Source organism: Tamandua tetradactyla, chromosome 4, assembly GCF_023851605.1.
Source record: "Tamandua tetradactyla isolate mTamTet1 chromosome 4, mTamTet1.pri, whole genome shotgun sequence".
Taxonomy (NCBI): domain Eukaryota; kingdom Metazoa; phylum Chordata; class Mammalia; order Pilosa; family Myrmecophagidae; genus Tamandua; species Tamandua tetradactyla.
Genome location: NC_135330.1, coordinates 197,056,242 through 197,073,105, shown reverse-complemented (window position 1 = coordinate 197,073,105; position 16,864 = coordinate 197,056,242). Strand labels below are relative to the sequence as shown.

Below are 16,864 nucleotides of genomic sequence, written 5' to 3'. Positions count from 1 at the left end.
TCTTCAGTAGGTTACCTTGGGAGGGAATAGTCCAGTGATAGGATGTCTTACTATCTTTCACAGAAATAAAAGGAATCAAAAAGAAGAATGTGAAAAACCAACTTTTTTCCCCTTTCCATTATCACAGCTAACGATTCTAGGGTTCACTATGTTAATTAGCCAAAAGTGGCTAATTCTTCTGTAACCAGAGAAAGAAAATTTAAACAGTTAAGAGCATTTTAAAATATGTTCCATCTCACAGGTATTTGCTGTCAATTATAAGTTGTTCTTTAGTGACTGGATCAGCTTATTACCGTTATATTCCACTAGAAATAAGCTCAGAATATGACGAATCCCCTTTGAAAACTGGAAGGTAATTTTTTGCTTTGCAATGAGAATTCTTCACTGTAGAAAATGATTTGTTGCATGAATTACTGAACTGAGAACTTGAGACATTTAAAATATGATTCAGCTTATCTATGATTTTTCAGGAACATATTATTCTATAAGATAAGATATTTAATTGCTTTTTAGAAGCAAACTTTTTAAAGAGAGCAAATGGAGATTAAGCTAAAACATCAGAATTGCTTTGGGACAAATGTACTGGAAACGTAAGTGCAAAGGTGGCTGAACCAAATGTGGAGTTTAGATGACACAGGCTGAGAATTTATGGGGAAAGGAGCTGAAACTTTACATTCTGAGTGTGCCCTGGGGTGAAAAATGCTGGAGGTGGTGGCAGCACCTCTGGGAGAGACCTCAGGCATGATACACCCAGGTTATTTCCCTTCCTTAAGAACAGATGTGTCACGAATAGAAATTAATACGCATTTGTCTAAGAATCCAAAATATTAATTTTAGGATGACACCTTAAAAAGCCTACTTTAAGCATAGAGGGTTTTATGACCTAATATTTTTCTGACTGGAGATATTTTATTGAAACTGAGGCTAGATTGAAGCCCTTATTTGTATTTCCTAAGGAAGAATACCTGTGTTTACTCAGAGGAATGTGGTGTGATAGTTTACCGGATGGCCATGCAATGGAGTTTACTGGAGAAGAGCAGTGTTCAAACAAGTTTGCTGGGAGAAGGGCAGCAAGGGGGCAGCTTTCATCACTCTTGTTTTTGTCCCAGAGAGAGTCCCAAATTCACAGATTCTAAATACATTTTTTAAAATCAAAGGGTTGTTAGAACAAAAGTTTATTTTTAGAATATCAAAATATCTGAAAATTAAAAAAAAAAACTTGTCTCTTTAAATAGCTGGCGAGTTCATTTTAGATTGATCAAAATTAGACATCTTCTAAAATTCTGTTCTCTTAAACTTAGAACCTTAACAGGCTGGAATTTAAAACAAAATTAACTTTTAAAAAACTTATTTTATTTCTTGTTAATTTTTTTGTTAGAGATGTTGTAGATTTATACAAATATCCTGTATAAAACATATCAAACATAGAGTTCCATATACCACCCTATTATTATATTTTGCATTAGTGAGGTATATTTGTAAAACAATTCTCTTTAATTGCCTTCATTTAGTTACTATTGAAAATGCAACATTTAATTTAAAATGTAAATTGACAGCCTATTTGAGACTTTTCAAAATAAACATAAGCTAAATTTTCTCAATTCTTCAAATTTATAAATTCTTTCTTGGGAATAACTTATGCCATTTGGAGAATCTTCATTTACACTTCCATCTTAACTGTGGTATTAATTGTTTCACTCAGAACATTACAGTGCTGGGTCACTTCAGTGTATTAAATTCTATTTTAGGACAGGGGTTATAAAAGTGCTTCTATGGAACCCCAGAGAAACATATTTTCTTTTCTTTCTTCTTGAAGTTTTGGACAAAGAGGCACTAAGATTTTTAGATCACTTCTTGGGTTTAGATTGGCCTAAAAACGTACCTCCACAAACATTTCTAGAAATTCCTTTCATGTGTATTATTTATCATTTTCAGAGGCTTCTCTAATACTGAAGTATATAAACACAATATGTGAATTTCCAGGCATTTCATGAGAAGAGTGTTATCACAACAAACCACTCTCCTGGTTGCAGGAGAAGAATCAACACAGCTGTCACCTTGCAGGGAGTGGTGATCTACCTGCTGGGGAAGTTTAGGCCATTCCAGGCCTCAGAGCCTCGACTCGGCTCTGGTCCCTGCAAAGCCGTCAGCTCCCTGCCTCCGTGCCCCCTGACCATGAACTTCCTTCTGCAAAACTCCTACCTGCTTCCGCACACAGTGGCGATGGCTTTGAAACAGCCAGAAGCAAGCTGGTAGGAGCCTGTGTAGCAGCGGTCAATCGCCCAGTTAAAAAGGTTTATTTGGTCAGGATTAAGTTCCAGGAGTAACACGACAACTTCGCAGCCAAGCTGATGAACCTGAATTCACGGAGAAAATAAATTAGTCACATTTAATCAAGACTATTCCAGGGAAAGAAATAAAATCAAGGTTTGCCAGTGTAAATCGGGTAAAATGAAAGTGGAGACTGAGTATTAATTTTGATTAATTTTTACGCCGTGTACTCCTCTTCCGGAGGGTGCAATGTTGCAACTGAAATGTACAAGTTAAATTAGACTGTATGTAAATCTGCTATACAGGGCCACTCATTCTTCACTTTTAACTCCCAAAAGGCAGAGAAGGCATTATTGACAATGTCTCATTTTTGCATTTCAAACATTTCTGAAAAATGCATCTACTTGATTAAAACAATCAAATATATCAAAGGAAATTCTTTATGTATGCAGAGTCTTTTAAGGTAAAAAAATCAGAGGGAATATATTTATGAGGTTTGTTTACTAAATATACCATGTAAAACTTAGCTGGCAATCTTTTAAAAAGAAGTATAGTACAATCAACTCTTTCATCTTAGAGCCTTTCATATGAAAAAAGCCATGATGCTTGATAGAACTTATAGGGTAATTAATTGATGATTCCTGAAGCCACTAAACAAACACTACATGGTCATTTGCCCATTTGTCCAGGGGTAGTCTGGGCCCAGATGGGAATGATATCAGTAATTGAATGGTTAATAATTAGCAGCAGATAAAACCTGATGATACTATTTTGCAAGAGATTTAAAGACAACATTTATTAAAATGCTAGCTTGACTTGAAAGAAAATTAGTAAGTTTTTATTGTGCTGTAGAAACTTTTATATTGAAGCTTAAAATATACAGGAGATCGTTTCAATTGCACTTCAGAGTATCAGCACCGCAGATGCCTCCCTCTTTTTTTGGGGGGGGGTGATGGTGGTGCATGGTCTGGGAATCGAACCCAGGTCTCCCTCATGGGAAGCAAGCACTCTACCACTGAACCTCCCTCTACTTAGAAGTTGTAGGTTTACAGAAAAATCATGCATATAATATAGAGTTCCCGTATACCACCCAATTATTAACGCCTTGTATTAGTGCGGTGCCGTTGTCACAATTCATGAAAGAACATCCATAATTCGTGTAGCATTAAATGGAGGCACCACAATTTAGTTCATCAGTGGGACACCTCCCTCCTCATCGGTTCTCCTGTCTCCTCCCAAAGGGACGACTGTCATGACTTCTACCTTCACTTGTTAGTCTGGAGCTCGCTAAAGGTGGGACTAGATAGTATACGATTCTGTGTCTGATTCCTCTCACTCAATGTGATGTCCGTGACAGTCAGCTACGTCCAGGCGTTTTCAGTGTCGCAGAGTATTCTGATATATGGCTCTTCCACAGTTACTCACTCTACTATTGATGGACATTTGGGTTACTTCTAGTTTTTACTTCCTAATGCTGCACTGACTATTCTTGTACATGTATTCTGATACACACACTGGATGTGTACATAGGAGTGAAACTGCTGGGTTGGAGGGTATACTATGTTTAACTTGAACAGATTGCATCACTAATTTTTAAAATTTTTCTCAAAAAAACAATTTAAAATGTTTTAGTTTGAAATATTTTCAAACATATGGGACAGTTACAAAAATAATACAAACCCATACAAAAAACTACAATATTTACCCAGATCCTCCGATTTTAACATTTTCCCACATTTGCCATATCACCCTAACTATCCATCAATTTATCATCTATCCATATACATACATACATCCATCTGTCATCTATACATCTGTTCATCCATCTATCCATCCACTCATCCATCCATCCATCTATTTATCTATCCATCTATCTACCTATCATGACAACCAGTTTTCCAAAGTGGGCATTCTGATTTCCAATGACAATTGCGAGCACTCCCATTGCCCCATGGCCTCCTCAATACTTGCCATCACCCACCTTTTCATCTTAGCCATTCCGGTGGGTGGAAGTTCGGAGCGCACATGTTTTCTTCCTCATGTGGCTTTAATTTCCATTTCCCTTATTACTAACGAGCCTGAGTCTTTTCTTACGTTTCTCGGCCATTTAGATATCTTCTTTTGTGAATGGCTTGTTTATGTCTGTTGCCCACTTTTCTATTGGGTCTGTCTTTGTCTTACTTACGTATGCATTCTTTAAATATTCTAGAAAAGGGCTCTTTCTGTATTCTAGATAGGAGCCCTTGTCAGTTATGTGTTGAAACATCTTCCCTCACTCTATGGCAAGTATCTTCATACTTTTTTTTTTTTTTCTGCTGCATGGTCTGGGAATCCAACCCAGGTCTCCCACACGGAAGGTGAGCATTCTACCACTGAACCAGCATCTTCATACTCTTAATGGTATATTTTGGTGAAGAGAAGTCTAAGTTAGTCCTTTTTTATGGTTAATAATTTCTACACTCTGTTCTGGATATCTTTCCCTAACGCTAGGGAGGAAGATATTCTCCTGTATCATTTTCTAGAAAGCTCTACTATCTTAGCTTTTACATTTAGATCCCCAGTCCATCTGTCGTGTATTTTTGCATATAGTACATGGAGGGAGTCAGGTTTCACTCATTTAAAAAAACATAAGCTATCCATTTGATCCCAAATCATTTACTGAAAAGACTTTCTTTTCCCCATAACTCTGCAGCGCCACTTTGGAGATAAATCAAGTATCCATATGTGCATGGGTCATATTTTGGCCTGTCTACTCTGTTCCATTAGTTTAACTATCTATTTTTGGCCAACACCACAGTGTCTTAATTACTATATGTTTACAATAAGTTTCAATTTCTGGTAAAATATATCTCCTCACTTTGCTTATGTTATTCAAAATCGTCTTAGCTATTCTTGATCTTTTGCATTCCCACATACATTTTAGAAGAAACTTGTCAATTACCACAAATATCTCGATAGAATTTTGACTGGGATTGTACTTTCTTTAGAAATCATTTTGGTGGCGAACTGGCATCTTTATAATATTGAATCTTCCAATTCTCAGACATGATATATTTTTCCATTTATTTAGATCTTTAATTTTTCTCATTAATGCTTCATATATTTCTGTATTAAAGTCATTGTGGATATTTTTGGTTAGATTGATTCCTAGGTATTTAATGCTAATTCTTAATTTTTTAACGCTTACTGTAAAGGGTATAATTTTGCTTTCTGTTTATTGTGGCTATATTGAAATATTCATTTTTTATTGACTTTTCATTTCAGCAAACTTGCTAAATTCACCTTATTAATTCCAACACAATATTTATATATTCTTTTGGATTTTCACATACACAGTTGTGTCATCTATGGATAATTTGTTTTATTTCTTCCTTTCATTCCATATATCACATGCTATTTTTTCTTTCCTAATAAAAATATATACGATGTAGAATAGAAAGGCTGGAAGTAGGTTTCCTTGCTTTTTTTTATTAATTAAAAAAATTAACAACAAACAAAAACATTAACATATCATTACATTCTACATATATAATCAATAATTCTTAATATCATCACATAGTTGCATATTCATTTCTTAGAACATTTGCATCGATTTAGAAAAAGAAATAAAAAGACAACAGAAAAAGAAATAAAATGATAACAGAAAAAAAAGATTATACCTACCATACCCCTTCCCCCTCGCTTTCATTTATCACTAGCATTTCAAACTAAATTTATTTTAACATTTGTTCACCCTATTATTTATTTTTATTCCATATGCTTCCTTGCTTGCTCTTTCTAATCTTAGAGGGAACATTTCAATATTCAGTATATGATGTTTACTGTAGAGTATTTATTTTTCAAGTACCCTTTATCAAATCAAGGAAGTTCTTTTTTATTCTTAGTTTTGCTACAAATTTTTTTTTTTTTTTTTTTTTTTTTTTTTAAAGGAAAGACAGAGAGAAGGAAGGAAGGATAGAAGGAAGGAAGGAAGGAAGAAAGGGAAACATTTTTAAACATTTTCTTGTTTTATTGTATTCTGTTTCTCCGTTTTTGTTACATGGGCTGGGGCCGGGAATCGAACCGAGGTCCTCCGGCATAGCAGGCAAGCACTTTGCCCGCTGAGCCACCGCGGCCCGCCCGCTACAAATTTTTATCAGGAATGGATTTAGAATTTTATCAAATGCTTTTTATGCATTTATCAAAATGATCATATGATATTTGCTTTTCATTCCTTTAATATAGTTAATTTGCTAATGAACTGATGGATATATGAATATCAAATCAACCTTGAATTTCTTGACTAGACTCAACTTGGTCATAATGAGTTGTCTTTTCAAATATATCATAGAATTCAATTTTCTAATATTTTGTTTAAAAATTTTGCATCTATGCTGATGAATGAGACGGTCTTTTCATTGTATTTCTTGTTATATCCTCGTCAGGTTTTAGTATGAAGCTGTCCTTGTCCTATAAAATATACTGGGAAGTATTTCCCCTTGATCTGTTCTCTGTAAAAATTCATAATGTATAAATGCAATTTACTCTTTAAATGTTTGGTAGAATTCACCAATAAAACCAGCTGGCCCTAAAGTGTTCACTGTGGGAATGTTTTTAAATTAAAGAATCAATTTCTTTATTACTTATACAACTACTCAGATTTCCCTTTTTTCTTGTGTTTTTCCAGGAATCTGTCTATTTTACCTAAATTTTCAAGACTGTTGGTACAAAGGCATCCACAGGCTCTTTTGTTTTTAATGTCCGTAGGATCTGTAGCAATGGCCCCTTTATAGTGCTGATATATTGGTTACATGTGCCTTTTCTCTCTCTATTTTATTTCTTGATCAGCCTTGCCATGGATTTATCAATTTTACTGGTCATTATTAAAAAATCAACTTTTGGTTTTGGTGATCCTTTCCATAGTTGGTTTGTGCCTTTCATTAACTTGTGCCCTTATCTTTGTTACTATTTTTTTCATTCTACTTTCTTTGGGTTTGGCTTGCTATTCTTGCTCTAACTTTTTGAGATGGATGCTTAGGTCCTGGATTATCAGCTTTTTTCCTTCTTATATATGCTTATTATATAAGTATGGGTTTACTTGTAGCTCACAAATTTAGTATGTAGTATTTTCATTCTTCTTCAGCTAAAAATGCTTTGTAATTTCCATTCTTAGTTCTCTGACTCACTGGTTATCTAGAACTGTATTTCTTAGTTAGCTTTTTATCACTGACCACTAGCTTTGTTCCACTGTAAACAGAGAATATACTCTGTATCTTGTCAATCTTTTGCATTTCATCAAGGCTCGCTTTAAGAATCAGCTAACGACAGTTTTGGTGGCTATTTCTGTGTTTCTGATGCTGACATGTCATAGGACAATGCGGACAACACGCAAACCTACCCTGAGTGCAGATTCGTGAAGGGAAGGTGGTTGTGAGCCACGTTTGCATGTCTCAGTGCTGCGAACAATGCAGAACAGCAAAGACATTCAGGAGCAATGTGTCTTCACTTACGCGTAAATCCTGACAAGCCAGAATGTTGTCGAGCCACTTGTACAGGTAGCCGTCTGGGGAGAGACCCACGTTGTCAAAGACGGGCCCACAGCACAGCACCGCTGACATAGCCTGCAACAGCAACACGCGGTAGTTGGGGGGGAAGCCTGGAGGAAGCCCGCGACATTTAACCGACTTCACAAAACATGACACTAGGCTTGTAAACGACAGGTATCCTTAGAAAGAAGTTATTTCCCACAAGTTTTTGAAATGTTCCTTAGTAGATTCAGTATAAAATGCCAGACTCAAAAATTTGCCTAATTTTTATAGGCGTTAAAAACTCACAAACTCAGCTTTGTGATCATGGTTTTTTTTTTTTGTATGCTGTACAGCAGGGTCACATTTCATTATTTTTCCATGTGAGTATCTGTTATTGCAGCACCATTTGTTGAATTTTTGTTTGTTTGTTTTGCTTGTTTGATTTTTTGGGAAGTGCATGGGCCGGGAATTGAATCTGGGTCTCCTGTATGGCAGGAGAGAATTCTACCACTGAACTACCCTTGCACCCCCGTGAACATGTAATTTTATGATTATAACAAATCATATGATGAAAGAGTAAGTTATTCAAGATAAAATCACCCTTTCACGGTATTCAAAATAAACTTTTCTTTAATGATTTAAAGTGAAAGAATGCTGTCTATAAGATAAATATAACTTTTCAGATTTTGCTTTGAAAATGAATGTTTGACTAATGTACTAAACTGACAAACTATGAAAAATTTGGAAAGAATTATCACTCCTAATCATTTGATCCTTAATCAAAGGAAAAGGAAGTGAAGAATGCAAAGCTTTTGTTCCTTTAAGAGAGAGTGAGAGAGAGGGGATTGGAGGAAGGACGCCAGGAGAGGTGAGAGAAAGGTGGGCCATCCTGATCAACTTTTCAATTAGCGGGTCCGGATGACCATCAGGGACATGGTTTAAATGAGCTCCACTGAGTCAAAAGTCAGTCGAGAGGCAGACACTTCCGGGGTATCTGATGATACTGATCCAGGGTTGAGCTTCTGGAGGGAATTGGGCTGTAAGGAATTATGTTCCCAAAGACACTGAACAGTCCTAGCAATGGGGCGGTTTATTTCTGGCTATTTTCTAAGATATGGGGAGACTAGAACAGGTCTGTGGCTCCAGAAAGATAGAGAACTTGTGTAACTTTCTTTTCAGGCTAGAAGTTGGTTGAAAAGGCATCTTCTTAAGGGTTTAAAAAAAAAGCCAAACTGTATAGGGGAAACATTGGACAAAAGTGGGAGATTGGAAATTTTTGTATTTTGAAATGTGGACCAACTAGTATATTTACATATTTATAAATATCTGTATCTATCATCTATCTATCATTATTATCATTATCTCTCAATGTTTATGTATGTGCACTGTGAGTGGTTTGGAACTTTTAAAGGCACTTTATGCCTTTATATATATGTCTGTGTGCGTCTATTTGATTTCCATGCATGTGGCTCTTACATATTATAGAATACCATATCATATCATAAGAAACAGAGACATTATAGGGTTTAACCTTTTTTAAAGGCATAGTTGTCAGAGTTTAAGAAAAGAGACTATCAATGTAAAAGTCACCATGAGGACAACGTGACTCACCTTTAATGCACAATACTGGTACCTTGTGATCTGATGGTTTCTGTCACTGTACCGGTCCAGGGGGGTAAACATGATGCTGAAGGGGCCTGCCCACTGGCTAAACAAGATGAAAAGGTGGTGCCTCAGGCTCTGCTGGGGGAAGAGAAATCTTCTGTGGTGAACTAGGGAGTAAAACAAAGAGTTAGGAGGCTACTAGGCTGAAAAACACAGCAAGTACAGTCTATTACACCATTATACATGATTCTTGAATTTTGGGGAAAGGAATGACATTTCCTAACTCAAGTTTTCTTTAGGTCATGAAATATCCATTAAAAAGTCAAGACTAATTTTCTCTTTGCATGTCTACTCTTCCTTCCTCACGTGACAGTATTAAAAGGCCTCTGACTCAGAGTGGAAACTAGAGATAGAAAACAGCCCTGACAAGCACCGCTTTCTCATTCACGTCCAGAAAAATTACAGCACCTTCCACTCAGCTGCTGCTCACACAGAAAATGCTTTCCGGACTGCTGCTGCCTGTCTCTAGTAAGAATTGTGCACTATAACGTACAGACCATCTACTTCAAACAAATATACTTTAATTGAGGAAATCAATGCAAATCTTAATCTAGGGCCATCAAAGAGGAGGCCTGGTAAGGAAAGGTTACAAAACATCAAGTAATAAAAGAGTAGAAATATTAGTTGAGTTTCTGCTTTTTTGCAGATAAAACCTTTAATTAAAGGGATCTATGTGTTCATTTATTATTATTTTAATTAATTAATTAACCAAACCGACCAGTTATTTTTATGCTTTATGCTTCCTTTAAAGATATTTCACACCCATTTGCTCTGTGAAAGATAATTCTCTTTTTCCCATGTAGACTTTATCAGGCTATCGGAATTCTACTGAACGTGCTGTTTCGATAGAGGCAGAGGGCAGGGGCTTTGCAGAGCTCGCGGGCCACGGATGCGCGCGAGCCCGCGAGGACCAATGCAGTGCCGTGCACGCTCCCTCCGGATTGCGTTGGTCCCATGGAAATCTCATGGGTTCGTTTTCAGATGGGAACCAAAACAGAACACATAAATGACGAGAGAACCACATGTAATTCAGATTCCCGCCTTTCCAACCCGGGGCCGAACTTCCGCATGCTTTCAAGTACCTCCGGACGAGTACCGCCTGCGCCCGCCCGGCCGAGGCCAGCGGGCCGGGAGGCAGCGCGCACAGCAGCCCGGCCACACCCGCGGCGCACGCGGTACCTGGAACGCACTGGATCAGGTTGGCGACCATCGCGCTGAAATGCGCTCGGATGTCCTTGAGAATCTCCACTTCCTTGTCGTTTTCGGCCTCCAGCAGCATGCGGGTCAGGTCCACGTACTCGAGGAACAGAGCTCCGAGAGCCAGGGTGTCACGCTCCAGGGCCCCATTGGTGCTGGAACAGGGGAGCGGGCGCTCAGATGGGTCCCCACCGCCCCCCATTGGTGCTGGAACAGGGGAGGAGGCGCTCAGACGGGTCCCCCCCGGCCCCCGTTTGTGCTGGAACAGGGGAGGGGGCACTCAGACGGGTCCCCCCCCAGCCCCCGTTTGTGCTGGAACAGGGGAGGGGGTGCTCAGATGGGTCCCCACCGCCCCCCATTGGTGCTGGAACAGGGGAGGGGGCGCTCAGACGGGTCCCCCCCAGCCCCCGTTTGTGCTGGAACAGGGGAGCGGGCGCTCAGACGGGTCCCCCCCGGCCCCCGTTTGTGCTGGAACAGGGGAGGGGGCACTCAGATGGGTCCCCCCCGGCCCCTGTTTGTGCTGGAACAGGGGAGGGGGTGCTCAGACAGGCCCCTCCCACCCCCCATCTGTGCTGGCCCTCAGATCGGGCTCAACCCCCCTCCCCGCCCCCATGCTGCGGCGGTGGGGGCAGGCACGGTCAGGACTCAGTCAGGCGTGGGTCGCTGACCTGGGCGCCGCGTGGGTAGGACAGGGGCAGAGCAGCCCACTGTTTTAGGCTGTTCTGACAACAGTTAAAATCGATATATTTTGAGGGGAGTGTGGGGAGAGGGGAGAGAGAGATGAGAGATAGACGCTCACACTTTGGTGAGGAGAGAAAGGCTCAGAAAAACGATGGCCCTACCTGTCACTAATTACACCAGCATCAGCCAGAAGTTCAAAAATTCTTAGGAGCTGTAGCCTCAACAAATCTCGCCTTTCCCGGCGTTTCTTGTTCTGCGTGGAGAGGTAATACCACTTGACATGGGCAAAATAACATTAACTTTGCTTTCGAAAAGCGCATTCCAGAAAGGCATAATCTAGCTAATTTCAATTTTCTGAGCATTAGAGGCAAAATGCATTTATTTTTCTTTCTTCCTAATCCTTAGAGAAAGTGCTTGTTGTGGCAGGGTATAAGAGAAACCGATCAATAAATATTCATTAGGTGGAAATGTTGAGCACTAACAAGGCTCATTTCCCACGTGCTCCCCCGTCAGTACCTGGGACCCAGGTAAGCTCGCCACACCTGGGCGCAAGGTAACGCTGCTCTGTTCCATCTCCTCCTTGCAGTACATCTATCACATGGAACCCTATTTTAGCCCTATTCTTTTCTTCTTCTTTTTTTATCCCATCACATTACAACCTTGTTCTTTCCAGAATTCAGGTCATGGAAATTGATGTTGAGAGAAATCCTTCATACCCAGATGAGACAAATATTCTTTGTCTATCTAATGCCTTGTAAAAGACAAGCAACCAAACTAAAAACCAAAATTCAGGCTCAACTCTCATCCCCCTGTAAACAAATGCAGTAACTTATCATATGTGTGACTATCTAAGTTATTTTGCTCTTACAATTTTAGGACATAAAATCCTTAAAAATAGGAACCATATTATACTAAGCATTCACTAAATACTGAATAATGATGAAAATAACAAAAGCTGTAAGATTCATTGTTATAAGCATGTTGGGATAGTTGATTTAAATTCACCATTGTCTAAATAACCAAGGTGCTAATTACATTCAAAATCTTACCTCTGGTCTTCGTTCTAGAGCTTCTTTCATTAAAGGATGAAGTTCTTCTACCAATTCCCTGTGGAGGAGAAAGGTCAGCATTTGAAATTCCTTGTTATCGACACCAAGCTTGCTACCAAATACATCCACTGACTCCTGCCTTTTTCACTTTGCTTCTGACATGAAAATCTCCCCGAGCTTTTCCATTTCCCACTCTCTCAGTGAACCAGAGGACAAGTACTGGCCTATCGTTGTGACCGGTCTTAATCTAAGTGCTAGACAAGCCATATTTGCTCAATAAATATTTGTTGAATTGCTTTCGATTTAAAGTTTTAGAAAACCAACTCTATCTGAACAATTAAACAGTGTTTATCATGTACTTGCTAAATGCAAAGCACTTTACCAGAAGCTGTAGGACTGAAGGTAAATAAAATGGAGGCTGCACACGAGACAATTTCAGTCTAGTTATGGAAAAAGGGACTGTTGCAACCACTATGAAACTATCTTTGGGATCTATGCTTGGGAGATGATAATTGATTTTAAAAACGATATCTTATTTGAGATCTAAGGTAAATAAAAATTACGGCAAGTACTATAGCAGAAAGGTTCTTATTGAAACCTTTCTCTTTGTAGTAAAATCAAAGTTTTGCTTGCATCAATATATCTCTTATCTTACGTCTATGTACTTAACCTGTCCCCATTATCTCCAAGTCTCAGCTGCATTTTTGCTAGTCCAGTTAGCTGTCTTTGTTAGGAAGAAAGCTGTGAACTACTACATCAAACTGGACAAAATTATGAGTTCTAGCTTCTCATTAGACTAGTGTGCGGGTACTTTGCCTGTAGTACGCGCCATGTTTGGGGATCTTTTGTTTTCTGATATGGAGTTTTGTGCTACAGACATCACCCTCCAGAAAACCCAGGGACAGAAAGGTCAACGCTCTGAGACAAAGGGCTCTGCTCTGAGACAGAAGGCCAGGGTTCTATACCCCATTTCTCTAACCCACATCAGCTGCTAGAATGTCTTCATCATTGAAATGGGAACAAGATTCACAGTTGCCTTTACCTACAGCCATTTACTGAGAATTTTTACATTTGATCCTCACAATAAATCTATGAGATAGTCTAATATTGTATTTATTAATTAAAGAGAGACACTTTCTTTTTATTTACTATGCCGATTTTAAAGTCACCTAATCTTACCCACCTCCAGCAATTAGGAACCTCAGGTTCTCTGGGAAAGAATGTTAGATAATTCCAGGGAATTGCTTAATTCTTTGTTTTAGGTCATTAACTCATAACGAGTAAAACACTGGCTAACTGACACTGAAGTAGATAGAACCCAGGATTATTCTTTCAAGGATAAAACCTGACTCTCTATGAATAATGTAACAGCTCCTTTCCAATTGCCTCTAAAACGTCTAATGGCTCATTAATTTGGAAATACTTAGGGTTTCTCACAGAGGCCTGGAGTTTTCCCTTTTCGAGCTACATGAAAGACTCCAAGATTTTATTTGTCCTTCTAGGCTTTTGTTGCTTGGCTAAAGTCATCAGAGGCCGCCTGAACACTTTATTAGGCCCCTTTCAAAAGGCTTTGATGCTGCCTCAGATGGAACAGTTATTTAACTGAAGATTTGAAATGAAGAATAAAAAAAGCCAGATTCACTGGTTCCTTTAAAGTAGGAAAAGCGCCTTGTAAAGAGATCAGCCAAGGTAAGCGAACACATCTGAGAAGAGTCCTCAGTCCTCAGCCCTGGAATCTGCGTCAGTGGCCGGTCAGCAGGACTGTCATTGTCCGATTGTCACAGCCCCTGAAGAGTCTGGCTGGCCGGGACCTGACACTGAGCCTCTTTGTTCACAGTTATCGAAAATAAAGTTTGCGAGTAAGGTGGAATCGGAGCCGTCTTGTCTGCTGCACTGACTAACAGTTAAAGGTAAGGCAGCTGCAAGGGTCACCTGGAGCCTCCATGCCAACCAAAGCCACCCGAGGAAGCTGCCTGAAGCCTACATGCTCGCCAGGCAGGGCCACCGCGACACGAATTGAGTCAGGAAAAGGAGCTGACAGCAGAAGCCAACACACACGTTCACAACAGCTCATGAAGACCACTGTACCTGAAAACAAGCGAGTTTGTTCTTCCAAACCCTAAAACTAAGGACTCTGTGACCTCAATGCTCTCAAGTCGCATCAGAGGCACCAACTGCTTCAACAGGACTGCCACTGATGGGGTGCCAATGGCCTGAAACAAGTGGAGAAAAAGTGAAAAAGGGGTAACGTGGTACTCAGAGTCCCTTTAACCAAACAGTGATTCCATTATAACAGCTTCAAAGTACTGGCCACATCCACAGCACTGCCATCATTTCAGGAACGAGACCCCCACAACCCACCCGTTTAATATGGCACAACACATGCAGGTCTCACCTGGGACACAGATGCTAATGGGCAACTTCATTAAAACAGCATTCTTGCCTTTAAACCATTTTAGCCTACAAAACCATCTTTAGCAAAATAATTTAATCAAGGATCGGTTTAAAGGCGAATGCTCAACAAAGAGGGACAGAAACGTGGCAAGTAGGGCACAAACCCACCCTCAGTCTAACAGATACAAGCCGCTCTCTGGTCCTAAGCAAACTGCTTAACTTCTCTTTATCTGCAGTTGCCCACTTGTCAGAGAGGAATAAATTATTCACATCGACTCTCTGGAACTTAGAAATGTGTAGGGTGAAAATCTGATCCCATACTGTCCAGATGGCAGGCACAGGGCAGTTTGCACTGTGAACTCTAGACAAACAAGCTAAAAAAAACCTTACAGAATAATTCTTCTGAAGCATGTCATGTCACCTTGTTATCGTAGCTCACGGTACCGTCAGGTGTGGTTGCCATTATTTCTGGGGTGGATGCTCGTAAGTGTCCTGGGCTCATAATACTGGGTTTTGCAACTCCAAAACAAAGAATAAGGTAATTTCTCCACAAGGTAACATAGTTGTCTCCACTGCTGGCAGTGCTGGTTTTCTTGGCATTGATTGGGCTACTAGAAACGCAGTTGAAAACAAGATTGAAGGTAAGTTCCTGATTGTAAATATCCTGTATTAAATAAAGATTCTGAGAAGATGCAAGCAGTGGGAACAACCAAATCAATAGGCCACGCCCTCAATCTTGGGGTTTGTTCCTATGAAACTTATCCCCACGAAGGATAGGCTAAGCCTACTTAAAATTAGGCCTCAGAGTCACCCCCAGAGAACCTCTTTTGTTGCTCAGATGTGGCCTCTCTCTCTCAGCCAACATGACAAGCAAACTCACTGCCTTCTCCCTCTCTATGTGGGACATGATGCCCAGGGGTGTAAATCTCCCTGGCAAGGTGGGACAGAAATCCTAGAATGAGCTGGGACTTGGCATCAAGGGATTGAGAAAACCTTCTTGACTGAAAGGGGGAAGAGAGAAATGAGACAAAATGAAGTGTTGGTGGCTGAGAGATTTCAAAAAGAGTTGAGAGTTTATGCTGGAGGTTATTCTTATGCATAATATAAGATATCCCCTTTTCAGTTTAGGGTGTATTAGAGAGGCTGGAGGGAAGTGCCTGAAACTGTAGAGCTGTGTTCCAGTAGCCTTGATTCTTGAAGATGATTGTATAATGATATAGCTTTCACAATGTGACTGTGTGATTGGAAAACCTTGTGTCTGATGCTCCTTTTATCTACGGTATGGACAGATGAGTAAAAAATATGGATAAAAATAAACAAATAATATAGGTATGTTGGTTCATTGTTCATAATAAAAATTTTAAAAAAAGACTCTGAGAAGAGCTCAGATAGAATGGAGTAGCTTTCTGTGCAGGATGTCGTGTCCGGCATTTCTGCATTGGATGGGAAGAAGAGTGGAAGAACTTTAAGGTCCCTTTCACCATTAAGGGCTTGAGATTCTGTATGCGACAATCATATTGTTAATTTAAGAAAAACCGTTAATTAGCTCTAGGCAAGGGCTCGGGATCTGTTTTACTCGATGTGAAGAATTTTGCATGAGGAACATCAGAAACTAGAGAGGATTTCAGTCCTCTGAAATGGAGGATTTATGCTCCATTCTAACGTAAGAGGCCAAATGGCCAAGCAAGCGTGGCAGAGGGAAAGTCACAGGCCCCTTACTTTGGATCCACCAGAGGCATGACCGACTGCAGTCGCGCGAAGGCGTAGGGCCAGGCGTAGCCGAGCGCCGTGGGGCAGAGTCTGGGCAAGTTCTCCTGCCGCAGGAAACTGAAGAGGCAGAGCACCCAGGGGTCCTTGACGGACTGCGCAAATACCCACACGTGGGACGGGCTCTTCACGTCGTAGTGGCTGTTGACCAGGACTGCGCTCCATTCCACCAGCCACTGGAGGTCCACGTGGTGCATCAGCGGCAGTGTCGCCTGCAGGCACAGGACCCGGCAGCATCAGAGCCGGCAGCCACCCGCACGCCCTCCTCTCCGCTGACCAGCTCTTCCTGACCAGCTACCTCTGCCTGGGTCGGCTTTGAATGTGGACTTGCCG

At 40.2% G+C, this 16,864-nt stretch overlaps 1 protein-coding gene across 9 annotated transcripts in view; it reads right to left on the bottom strand.

The window, feature by feature from the left end:
* FRY (FRY microtubule binding protein) overlaps window positions 1-16,864 on the bottom strand; it is a 396,935-nt gene that overhangs the window by 89,739 nt on the left and 290,332 nt on the right. For all 9 annotated transcript variants that reach the window (XM_077158984.1, XM_077158986.1, XM_077158985.1 and 6 more), the window contains 9 exons: window positions 16,484-16,743; window positions 15,186-15,375; window positions 14,459-14,583; window positions 12,371-12,428; window positions 11,483-11,574; window positions 10,623-10,795; window positions 9,390-9,550; window positions 7,761-7,871; window positions 2,203-2,357 (listed from right to left, as the gene is read on the bottom strand). In XM_077158984.1, coding sequence (XP_077015099.1) covers window positions 2,203-2,357; window positions 7,761-7,871; window positions 9,390-9,550; window positions 10,623-10,795; window positions 11,483-11,574; window positions 12,371-12,428; window positions 14,459-14,583; window positions 15,186-15,375; window positions 16,484-16,743 — 1,325 coding nt within the window. The remainder of the gene's footprint in view (window positions 1-2,202; window positions 2,358-7,760; window positions 7,872-9,389; window positions 9,551-10,622; window positions 10,796-11,482; window positions 11,575-12,370; window positions 12,429-14,458; window positions 14,584-15,185; window positions 15,376-16,483; window positions 16,744-16,864) is intronic.